Source organism: Morone saxatilis, unplaced genomic scaffold (assembly GCF_004916995.1).
Source record: "Morone saxatilis isolate NCDOM2014 unplaced genomic scaffold, NCSU_SB_2.0 Contig8, whole genome shotgun sequence".
Taxonomy (NCBI): domain Eukaryota; kingdom Metazoa; phylum Chordata; class Actinopteri; family Moronidae; genus Morone; species Morone saxatilis.
In genome coordinates, this window is record NW_023340257.1 from 5,975,152 (window position 1) to 5,988,029 (window position 12,878).

A 12,878-nucleotide genomic window follows, 5' to 3' on the forward strand; every position below is an offset into this window, starting at 1 on the left:
TTTAAATGTCTGGTCAAGAGAACCGGGGATGAAACGCCTATCATAGGCTATCCATTGGTCAGGTTTCTTTTATGCATATATTAGTATTAGTTCATTGTATGTTTCTTTGTTGCTCAGTTGTGGCTTTTTCACATCTTATCTCATTTTTTCCCCATATTTGTGGCTTTCTACTTAAAACTATCAAATGAAACTAAAGATGCTTATACTTCTACTGAAAAATGTAATGATTTTCTTGGTGCTTGGTTTGTACAAAAGCCCGGACTTCCACGCATGGTTGTTATAATATAATAATCTCTTGAATTGTATTCTCCAAACCTTTACAGTGTCCTGCTTCAGAGGGATTACAGTTTCCTAAGAGACATCAACATCTGGCACCCCTTTGTCACCATCGGGGTTTATTCCTCCACTCTATCCGCTGCCATGAGCAACCTCATCGGAGCCTCACGCATCCTCTACGCCCTGGCAAGGGACGACTTGTTTGGTAGGTCGCACAACATTTCCTTCTGGGGAGGCATTTCTTCTGAAACTGCAGTTAGAGTTCTTGTTGGGGGGAGAGAGAAAGATAGGCTTTTGGGTAGAGACGAACAACACTGATGGAATTTCAGTGAACAAAGTGAAATAGGCCTATTTTTCTATTTTTTTTTATTACATCAATAAAAACGTTCAAATTAATGGGGGGTTTTTCTCATGAAGACATCGGATGGTCTCCTTGGACACCCCAAACCATTTTGTTGATGTTTGAAAAAAACTTAACTATCTTTTTTCAGACTTGATTTAAAAGCTCTGTGTAACCCATTTAAATATTACAAATTTTTCAAGGTTAAAAACAAAAACTGATGACATCATCTCAGTTTGGGCCAAATACTTGAGACCCCACCATCAACTAACAAGCTCAGTAGACAAAAAGTCAATGGGGGATTTTTAATACAAGTTTGAATCATTGCAAAATACGCTCTGTGGCCATAAACATTTTACACATTTTGTTCTGCAAGATGATATTCCAAAAATGAACACCACTGTTATGATGTTCGAGGCGTAAATTCAATCAGCAGAAGTAAAAGCTAACTTTAGGCTATAAAGAAACTACACCACGGTCACACAACTTCAACGTCACCATCGCTGAAGTGTTCAGCATCATGACATTTAATGTCACCCATAACCTCTGGAGTCTCATTTAGCCACTTGTTAGCAACAGCCCAAGACGCGTAAACATTTCAAAAGTCATGGGCAGGGTATTTACTGATGTATTTTATGTTGTATAACAAAAGATGAAAACCTCTTAAGCTTGTGTTATCCACAGACCTTATTTGAGGAATCTAACCAAGAAACCCATAGACTTCGAGGCGAGGGAAATGGAGGTGCAAAAATGCTAATTCATTTCCAGGTTTTTAACGCATTCCTAAAGCATTCTATGAGGTTAAATATTACATGAGGTTAATTTCTCGTCACCAACATTTAGCCCCTTAATACTTACGTTTCTTTTCAGCCAGTGGTTCAGATGCAAAAATGTATTATTCTTGGAAAATGAAAGTACTCCACAACACTTTAAATAGGAAGGCCCATTCTAGTTTCAGTAAATGCAAGTAAACAACCAAACCTTGAGTTTTAAATCCTTCTCTTAAAGAAAGTAAAATAAATTTCCCAGTGGATTGAGATAAAGACTGACTGCACTTGAATATTGTTTTAAGACAGACTGGAAAAAATCTTATCTCAAAACTTATAGCTTCCAAGCTTTCAAGGCAAATTAGCGTCTATCACAGAGTTTCCTTTTGATTCCCTTTTTTGCAGAAGCGGAGTGTTTCATTTTATTTTTGTTATGACACAGATGCGTCATAGAACACACTTTCGTTAAAATTAGTTATATAGTACGTTCTACTGAGGAACTAAAAGCTTCATGATTGACTCCGATATCTCTGACTTCTGAATCTCACCAACAAGTTTAGATAACAACAAGGCTAAATAGGGATTGTCATAATAATATATCTACTTCAAATAAAACAAACACATTTTTGGTTTTTGGTTTTTAATGTCATGATTTCTTTTTGTTATTTTATGCCTTTTATTGGATAGCCAACTACAGAGGTGACAGGAAATAAGGGTGGAGAGAGAGACAGGGAGTGAGAACAATGGTCCCTGGCCAGACTTCTCTCTCAAGCTGCCTTTTGTCATTATTTTTTCGATTACTTTTTTCCATTCTTCACTACTTCCAGACAGAGACTGTCTGAAGGTGTGGGACCTTGTCACTATTTGTGTAATGCATTACATTTAGACTACAAAGAAATTTATTAAATCTCATTCTTCTCCTCCTGTATTTTGTCAGTCTTGCATCACATTGCCAAGAAATTAATAGCTTAATGAGCTCTCAGATGTACAGTCTGGTAACAATTCTGTTCAGTTCAGCTATGAATCCTCCCCTACAGTCAGTTCATAAAATGAACCAGACACTCATTTTCAAGTTCTCCATAATTATCCCGTGATCTTGAGAAAACAAAAGTTGTTTTCTTGGGATAGATTATCTCAATATCTGGAGAAATCAGTCTTTTGTTTTCCTGAGATAACAAGATAAAAAAATAATTGTAAGCATGGCTGTTCTCGGCTTCAGTAGTTTTATGAGATGTTGGATTAATTTCAAGAATCCTGAACCCTTAAGGATATATAGATTGTCTGCTTTATTTAAAGAAATCAATAAAACAACAAGCAGCATAATTAATGCTTCTTGAAAGTTTTAAAGCAAAACTTGTCATGTTAACCATGCAGTTATTTCCACAGTCTTTCCCATCTCAAGCGAACGCAGCATTCGTGTGATTTCCATCCCTCCCTGCCTCGCTGTGTGAATCCACGCTGCCTGCTGCTGCTTTCTCATTATTAATGACTGTGAGCAACTTCCTTATCCCGTGCTCTGCTCCTTTCTTAAGTCTATTGCAAATTGATTTGGCCTGTTTTTGTCCACTCGTGTAGCCGTGTGCGCGTGTGTCACGGGAGGTAAATGACTGTATTAGTGCGAGTTCCTCCGTGGAGTGATCAGAAGCAGATGACTCATGTTCAGCTGTCTGTTCACCAACAGACAAAGGGTTAACTTAGATTAATCTGTTTAATTAAGAGTCAACGACTGTGGAACCGTAAATGTGTAATGTTCTTGTAAGGGGGATGAAGTGGTTCGTATGACCACACTGCATACACACGTTTGTGTGTGTGTTGGTCTCGTCGTTGTCATTCATGCGTGCCGCTCACAGCTTAACCTTGCCACTGTCCTATGCAAACGGAGTGATGGATGCGTCAATTCTCCAACACACACGCATGCAGAGTTTGTCCTGCCATCCCACACATCTTCCATTTCTTTCTTCTCTATAACTCGCTAATCTCTAACTCCTTCACCTCTGTCCTGTCTCTCTCCATCCTCTCCATCACTCAGTCTTCTCCTCTCAGCTGCATTGATTTGACTTTAAAGTCTCGCTGATTTAATTCCAGTCCTTTATCAGCTGTGAAATTTAGTCTTAAACTCGGATTCCCTCTCCACCAGCCTGCACCTCCCTCCTCCCCGCCTCCAGTCTCCCCCATTTTGAGTTGCCCCTCCCCCCGCCCTGCCCATATCTTCTCACATCTCTGTTGTTGGGCCTGTGTTTCAGTCTGGATGTGTGGCTGTACAGAGCTGCTAATCCTTTCAACACAGTCATCATCGCCATAAGATGAAATGTTGTGTATGAAAAAACTAAATGAGAGGCTGTATGTAAATGAATTGTCTTCCAGTAAACCATACAGCCATATAAGGTATGAAATAAAGTTAAGTGTCAGCTTAGTTTGTCAGCCTCGCTGTCTCGCCCGCCCACTCGCTTTCCCTCTCTCGTGATCTCTCTTTTCTTGACTAGACGTGTAGTTAATTACATGAATTTGGTTTAAATGTCAGTAACATTAGAAATTGACGTCCTCAGTCCAAATTTGATCTGATCTGTAAACTGTAACATTATCGCTGCTGCTCTCAGGTCTGATTTTCTATAATCTGATTTATATCTGTTGCTATAGGAAACAACATGAAATATAAGAGAAAAAGGAGCACAATCTATGTGTTTTAATCTGCTTTTAGTTTCTCTGGCCATAAGATGAAGCTGTTGTAATTTTTCTTTAACTTTAAGCAGGCCCAGGCATTTATTGAGGGTTATTTTTAACTTATTTTACTGCAGTTTAGTTGTATTAGCAGGACTGAACAAATACACAATATAATGTGTTGTTTCAGGTACTGGTGATCTGATGAAATATGATCCAGGGAGGCCAGTTGAAGTTATAGATCCATGAGTTTGATGACTTGTCAGATTTTAAAACACTGCACATTGGTTTTTAACAGAGGTGTGGACTTGAGTCACATGACTCTTAATTAATCTCTTAATTGATGAGTTCATACCAGACTTGATAACATGACAAAAGACTGGCAAATCAACTTGGAATGTAACACCAGTGACTTGTGTCTTCACTTGGACTTGAGCCTTTTGACTGGAAAATACTTGATACCTTCCCCCAAGCCCTAAGATTAAAATGTTATTTATCAATATCAATTAATTTCTCTTTAATTCCTAAAACACTAATAACAGTATTCATTACCAGTCCACACTTAGTTCCCCACATCCACATTGTTTGAATCGATCTGACAGCATCCAATCCAGTTGCAGGAGAGAACCATGAAGAGCTAACATTACGTTACTGAGCGCCAGTTGGCAAAAATGATACCAAAGATAACTTCATTCTGTTCATTTTGTTGTGGCATTACATTTAGTGGACTGTGAATTGTAACTTGTTTAGGGCTCAAAACTCAAAGTTTAGGACTTACCTGTCTTGACTTGAGACTTGAGTGCAAAGACTTGAAACTCTTTTGTTGTCAGACCCCACATTATTTTGCAGGAGCCAGCACAGTGGTCCCATTCTAATGAATAAGAGGGCTGCGTTTTTTCACACAGCACACTTGTCTATCTGAACACAGCCTTGCCCCTTTCAGTTTACAAAGTCATTTACTAAAATGTGCACCATTAAAACATAGAATAATCAAAATCCACAGTTCTTATTTCATTCAAAAATGCATTCCAAAGTTTATCTGAAGTCAGTGCATCCAATCAAGTGAGTTACAGAGTTAGGCTTTTTAGTATAAAAAATTCTCCTTGTGTTAACGCCCTCCACTGCAGCTCAGCACAGAAACTTTGTCTGTGGAAACACAAAAAAAAGTGTGTGCTAAAAGGACTTATCTTATCTCAGACTGCTTAAGACTCATTAACCTTTGATTGGTCAGTGCAGGGTGTTGCCACATCACATTGTGTTGGAACAGCTTTTTGTCTTACTTCTTTATTACTTAGCTTTTTTTTTTTTTTCTCAGTCTGCAATGCTACGTCAACACTGTAGTCTCAGTGAAATGAACGAGGGGTCTGTGTTTTTGTCACACAGTGCTATTTTTGGCTTAAACACAGACTTAGCATTTCTTTTAGATTTAAAAAAACAAGAAGGAATACATGTCTCATTTATCCTGCGGGGTGGGGTTTACAGTGGCAAGCAGAAGGAGTTGTGTGCATCTGCAAGAGCAGGCATTAATTGTTAGAAATCCTGTATGACTGAGCTCTTATGGGATGTGAAAAACTACAGACCTTTACCGCATTGTAGGCTTTCATCAGTTCTGTTTCTTATTTCATATTCTATTTTTTGTAACTCACTAAGAAAATGTCCACTGGCAGCAAACGTTGCATGCCAAGTAATGCCAAATGTTAATATTTTATGGAGCTTATGACCAGTAGAGTGTCAGAGATAGTCAGGAATAGTAGTGAGGAGGAGGTGTCAATAGAGGGGCTCAAGTTACACTGTACAAGTGTGAACTTGTGCAATTATTGAATGATTAACATCTATTTGAGTGAGTTTCAGTTAGTCCACGTTCGCAATGTGTCCAGAATTGTGCAACATTTTCCAGTTTTGGGAGAATTGCCTGCTGACATGTAATGGAGAATGATGGTAAATTCATTACGTACATTCTTTCTTTAATTAAACCTTTCTGTCCATGTATGCATCCAGGCTTTCACTGATGTGGGTTATAAAGGTCAATACCGATACTCTTATATGGAAGTTGCTGCTAGAGAATATTCAGTGTCATTTTTATGCTAATAATTCCCTCAAATTTGAAGGGTATGTTGTTTTCACCATGATCTCTTTTCATCCCTGCAGGTAAGGTGCTATCTCCGGCAAAGAAGACGTCCCACAGTGGTAACCCCTGGGTCTCAGTGCTCATCTCCTGGTTCCTTGTGCAGGTTAGTGGGAGATGAAGAGATGAATGATAATAAACATGATACTGATACTTTCAGCCTCTTTCAAGTAAGGCATCACATCTGCTCAGGTATTGACGGATGACATATTAAGTAAAAGTACTTTTATTTTGATCTAATGTGGTGAAAAGTGAAAAGGCAAAGAAATGTAACCAAGGTGTTGTCTGAGGAGAAAAGGGACAAAGAAATCACATTTCTTCTCCAGACACAGCAGTTTCTCCCCTGAGTACCTTTTGTCCAAATTTCAGACACTGCTTCCCTGAATTGGGGCAACATTCAAAAGCTGGCTCTATTAAATTAAAAGGAAAAAGATTTGAATTGTATTCTACCATTTGTTGTTTTACGATCAATGGGCCTCAAACTATAAGGCTTCAGGGGTCAAGAATACAGATACTTGAACAAATAATGCTTGAAGTCATTTATTTTGTTGATTATTGCATTCCAAAAAAGTGCTCCAGGACCACAGAAGTATCTTGGGTTAATAGTTTTCAAAAAGTTTCCCAGAAGTGTGTGAATATTTTAATGTAACAGTTTAATTGTGTTGTTTACCACTAGAAAGATCTCACAAAAGGGAAAGGTGCTGTTTTTCATTTTCTGCATCTAAAATTGCCTCTCTCCTCTCAATCAGTGACTTTACAAAAAACAAAAAACAATTCCTTAAAGATGCTGTGTGGTGCTTACATTTTGTAGAGTGAGGAGTCAGTTGATTTCAAACCAAGAATGTTTCTTCCAAATTATATTTTTTGCAGATGACCTTTTGGATTTTTACTCCAGACACCATTGTACTATAGGACTTAAATAATAAATAATTAATACAATTTTAAACTGACTTGTGAAATGGGAAGTCAGTGAAGGAACGCTAAAATTGGAGTAATGTGTTCTCTTTCACTGAGTGCTGCTGAATATAGTTAGTAGTGTTGTTCCAATAATAACATGGGATGAAATGAAGGCATGAATAACATTTTGCAGGTCAGCAGCAGACAGAAATGGTTTGATTTTAGAGATACTTCTCAACTAATAAAAACAAGACAGAATATCCCCTTTGTACTTGGTTGTCAAGGTTCAGATTTGAAGCTAAATTTCTCCCAGTTCCTGGTTATCGTTATTCTTGATTATTGGAGGCATTTGTGTCCCTTTTTAGTTTTAATTCACAGGTATTTGGTGTTACAAGGGTATGTTTGTCACAAGCGAGAAGGTGTGCTGTGGTTGAATGTGCACTGTATCTAGTTGGGAGTGGTAGCTCATTTTTTCCCCACTATGGAATACATAGACAGCTTATCCTCAATGGTTGATGTGGCTCCCATCTGGGATAAAATAAATAGTATTAGAATAAGAATAGTTCAAGAACAGACATGGACTGATCAGACAGAGGCCAGGAATACAGTAGTATTACAACAGCTGAAGGAACTGACACTTTTTTTTAAAATTTCGACCGAAGAAGACCAAAAATCTGCCTGTGGTGTTTTTTTTCCTTTCTATTGTGTCTTCTAAGTGGGGGAAAGAAGTCAATTTAGACTGAGGAGAAAATATTGGCAGAGGGGAGGAGGGTGAGGATAGAGAGACAAAGAGGAGGAGGAGGATCTTAAGAGCAAATAGGCCTGACTATCCCATCATTATCAGAGGTGAGTGTTAAGGGCTGAATGGCTTGTCATTATTTGTGCTCTCTCTCGCTCTTTCTCTCTCTCTGTGTCCCTTGCTCGTTCTCTTCTCTTCATCCCTTGCCACTCTCCTGGAGTGGAGGAGGAGCAATTAGATGGAAATCGTTAGCTGTGCCGCCACTGCCATCAGAGATCATTGACTCTCCCGTCCTCTTTCTCTCTGCCTCTTCCTCCACCATTTGAATGATTTACTGATGACAAAAGTCTGATTGTAATCTCGCCGTGAACACTCACACACTGCAGGGTTGGAAAGGAAGAAGGAGGAGGAGCGGGGCGGCACGAGCCAAGGCTTTCTTTTATGGGACTTTTAAGTAAAGGGAAAATAAGGGGAGAAGAAAAACAGAAAAAGTTGAGAGAAGATTGAGTAGGATAGGGCTGGAGGTGAGGGTAAAAGTAAGATGCAGCCTGGCACAAACGAATGTGATACTGAAATGGCACATAATGCCAGTCAGTTTTATTCAATGCCTCATTCAATCCCAATTCACAGTCTTGATTGCAACAGTTAATGCGAATGCCGTCAATATTTTCAGATATTTTCAAATCCACTTCATGATCTCCTCCAAGTTGGACATGATCAGAACACCTCCACAGGGAGGTCTTTATCAGAAGCGTTAACCAGCTCAACTGACTTCTTTCAAGTCAGTTGAGCTCCTTACTCTACAGGATTCAGTCCAGCCACCCAGTGGAAAAAAACTCATTTTGGCTAGCTCACTCGCTAACTTGCATACGTTAATATGCCCACAGCAACAACAAGAAGTGGTGAAGGCATTGATGCACAATTTGTTCACTTCTAGTGGGTCTTCACCATAACTTACAACTTGTCCTCTCAGGTGCTGCTTGCCTCCAAGCTATATATTGCTTCGACCAAGTCTCACCACTCTAGTTCTAGCTATAATGTTATGAAGAAGTTACTGGATGCCCAATTTTGGGGCATTCCTTACCCCAAAATTCTACGGGGCACAGCTTTATGACTTTTTTGGCTCCATTATCCATGTGTCTTCAGTTGCCACCTAGAGCGTTTCAGAAGCGGAGTGTCTTTAGAGAGCCTTGCCTGCCTGGCATTGTTGACTTGTGTATTTTGTCCTTAAGAGGATACAAAACATTGTGTTTCTCTACTTCCACAATTAGCTTATCATTGTTTGTCGTGTCAAATTCTTCTGACCTGCCTCTGAATGATTGACTTCTGGCCTTATGCCACACAGATGTGGCTTGACACTTCATCCGCAGTCCATACGGGGTATTTTATTTTTAAAATTCGGACTCTTAATGCGATTTCTGTATCTGACTTCCTGACAATGTGATCTGCTCTGTGCTGCTCAATGTGGTTGGGTCGCGGCTTCCATCAAAACAAACCAGTTGTGTATTCTCTGTAGAGTAGACCGGAGAGACGCTTCTGGGACACACTGAAGCGCTTGTGGAATCACAAGCATTGTCTGTTGGATTTTAGGGTTTAGGCTGAATATTCACTGTCACTGGTACACCGCAGTATAAGTCCTTTAAACAACCATAACTTTTATGTAAAAGTAAGTAAAAAAAAAAAGTAAAAGCAGCTACAATAATCACCCAAAATCTGTTTATTGATCATACTGGCTGAGGGCAAAATAGTATACATTTTCTTGATTATTTCTCGATAAATCTACTTCAGAAAGTATTTATTTACTGTAACTAATCGCTTCATTAGCCGAACCCAAGCACACACAAGCACTGTCCAGTTGTTACCTGGAGACATTTCGGGAAAAGCATTGGCTTTGTAGTCCAAAGCATTACTCAGCCGCTTCCACTCAATTCTTCTTATTTAATAAAAGTGTCTGTGTGAGCCCACTTATTTCAGTGGAATTTATGTACACTGCTTTCCAGTAAAAACAGTCCTTTAAATGGCCACACAAACACATACCCAGGAGAGATTTAGTGTGCGTGTGTGCTTGCTCACACACACGCACACACACACACACGCTTTGTGCGCTATGACAGCAGTTGTCCATGCTGGCCTGTGTCTGAGTTAATGGCTAATTAATGCTCTGGTAGAGCCGGCTCCCAGGGGAGCGCTGGAGAGACACCCACTGACTTTGACTGCCAGAGGTCAGAGATGCTCTCTTACCCATCTTCTCTTTTTCACTTGTCCTTCTTTCTCTCCCCTCTCTTCTTTCCCATCTCATCTTTTCCACTTTTCTTCTTTCACTCTCCCCTTCTCCGTCCTCATTGCTCCCTCAGTTCATCATTTTCTCCGTCTTTCTGACTGCCTGTCAATAATGTGACATCATTAATCACAATTCCCCATCATTACCTTCTCTCCTCTCTCTCCCCTTCAGTTTACTTCTGCTTCATAGTCACAAAGTTAAGTGATCACAGTCAGCTTTTTTTTTTGCTACTTTCTCCCCTCCATAAATACCAATGATATGCCCTTGAGCTCAAGAAAATAAACTCCAGCGGAGGTTCTCAACAGCCAATCGTAAAACGTGCGATAATTGGACAGAAAAACTATACTTGTTCAGGTACAGTACAGTAGTCACTTCCTTGTTCTGTGCAATCAGTTTCAGCAGCTTGCATACAGATAAAGAAAGCACACTTAATGATGATGATGAAACATCCAGAGAAAATGTTTCATTCAGCACAGAAGAACTAATGATGGCCTGTGCCTGAAAATGTAATGTTTATGCACACTTTGTGTTCTTCCATCAAAGTAGGAAGGTGTGGTTCAAGGTGGTGATGGGGATGATTTCCATTGTTATAACTTGAAAGTGTGCCATTGCACAATTCAAAATGCGATTGTTGGTACGAGTATAATTTACACAGTAGTTAAGCCACAGTTCTGTGATGGGCAGAGCTGACTATGTGTGGATAAAAACAATGTGCACATACCGATATAGCATTCAATTAGGGTGTTGAATAATGGACTTCAGTTTGTTTACTTTTCAGATTATTCTTATTAGATATCATTTAGTTTTAAGTCAAATATATCAAAGCTTTCAGAAACACACACGAGAATCTTGGGAGTAATTATTGCTCTGATGTTGATTTGAACTATATTTACAAGTATTATTCTAAATAACTCAAATAGAAGGAGTGGTGGTAAACCCACTGTACACTCACTAAACAGCAAGTAGACACAGTTAGCAGATAGCTAGAAAACATAGTTGAGCATTTAACAGCCAGATATTTCCCTCAGGACTTGATGCAACCCATAGATGCTTTCTTTGACGCCTGATAAATAGTTCAGCAAAGCAGCTTTATTAGGTGGCCAAAAAAATTCAAACAATGTAGCTTTCAGTCGGCTATAAGTACAAAATTCTACTATGTTGACACAAATATTTGCTACTTCCTCCAAAATAAATGCGACCATAAATGTGGTTATTATAGAAAGAATGTAATGTATATGAAACGCTGGAAGCTTTTGCTGCTTTCATTCTTCACTTTCACATCTGTGGTAACTCTCAGTGAGCCACACGCAGCCCTGTTCACACATTCTGATGTCAGAGAACATGGCAGGGAGCAGTACTTCTAATGGGGTCATCATTTCCCTCCTGTATTAGAAGGCACCTACCACTCCTCAGTCAGAGTGGGAGGGTGAATCTCATACATTCATGCACTGTCAGTATTATTGGATGTACTACTCTCCCTCCAAATCAGCCACTGAGAATTCTATACGTAACTCTGCTCGGCTGTTTTGTCACATAGCAGCTGCAGCTAACATAGCTGACTGCATGCAGCTTGAACAGCAGCCTAGATACCATCTTAATTAACACTAAACATTAGCCTCAATCAGTGGCTGCCAAAGTGGAGCCTGGGGACCACCTGTGGTCCTACACTGGTCCCCAGGAAATTTAGAACAATTTCATTTTAACAGTGTCTTGCTCCCTAGATGTTGGTCAAATCTATCCTTGCTCTCACCTCCCAGCTTCAGTGCAGACAGATAATCATATCTAACAGCAGAAAATCTTCATAAGGTTTTCTTGGGACCAAAATGGACTAATACTCAGTTGACCTGAACAATTTGGGGAACATCTGGCCTTAATAATAGCTTACTTAAAGCCCCTGTGTGTAGAATTTTTATTTCTAATTAGAACATTTTTCTAATTATTTTGATGGTGTAAGTTTTAACAAAAGGGAACAATCCTGGCTGTTTGGGATCTGATAACGGGTTCCATTTAGGTTACAAAATACCATACTCTGTTAAACTCTGATTGGGTTACATCGGGAATTTCCCAGTTAAATGGATGGTAAATGGATCTGTACTTTTATAGCGCCTTTCTAGTCTTCTGACCACTCAAAGCTATACTTTTTGGGGCTCATAAATGTAATTCTGGATCTCCAGCATTGAAAGGATTCCGATTTGATAAGTGCATTCAATATTTGATTTGGATTCAGTAAAATATCAACAAACATCATTTAGTCAGGGGCTGGATACAGCAGGGTAACAGCTGTCTGCCACAGTTTCTAATTTGATACTACCACTAGAAATTGCCAGAGTCAGAAGCCGTGTGTAACATTTAGAAAAAATCTACTGCAGAAATGTAATAAAAAAATCCATGGAAATGTTTTCATTAGTGTTTTAATCACCTGAATGTAGGAACTGTAGGCAGTTTTTTTTACCACGGTCGGCTAACCAATAAAAAGAATTTGAACGGCTGAAATATTTGTAGGAAGACCAATAGCTTCTGCTACACAACTCCACAGCCTGCAACTTCACTGCTAAATGTGCACTAATTCCTAAGTCCTTTTAAGGTCCTGCTCCACTCCACAATTTGTTTCACTTATTATAACTTCACTTGGATGTTTGCGCTTCGCTGTGCAGAGTTCGACACTAGCAGGCTGTTTTCACATTCATCGGCTTAAGAGAGAAGGTTTCTGTTTTCTTTGTTTGACACATGTATGCACAAGCATGATTTATGACATCAGGGAGGGAGAAAGAGCAGATGTTTCCAAGAATTTTTAA

The 12,878-nt window shown here is 39.3% G+C and overlaps 1 protein-coding gene across 1 annotated transcript in view; it reads left to right on the forward strand.

Moving 5' to 3' along the window:
• zgc:153039 (uncharacterized protein LOC767698 homolog) overlaps positions 1–12,878 on the forward strand; it is a 62,006-nt gene that overhangs the window by 25,015 nt on the left and 24,113 nt on the right. Inside the window, exons 7-8 of the mRNA XM_035680545.1 lie at positions 324–481; positions 6,190–6,272. Coding sequence (XP_035536438.1) covers positions 324–481; positions 6,190–6,272 — 241 coding nt within the window. The remainder of the gene's footprint in view (positions 1–323; positions 482–6,189; positions 6,273–12,878) is intronic.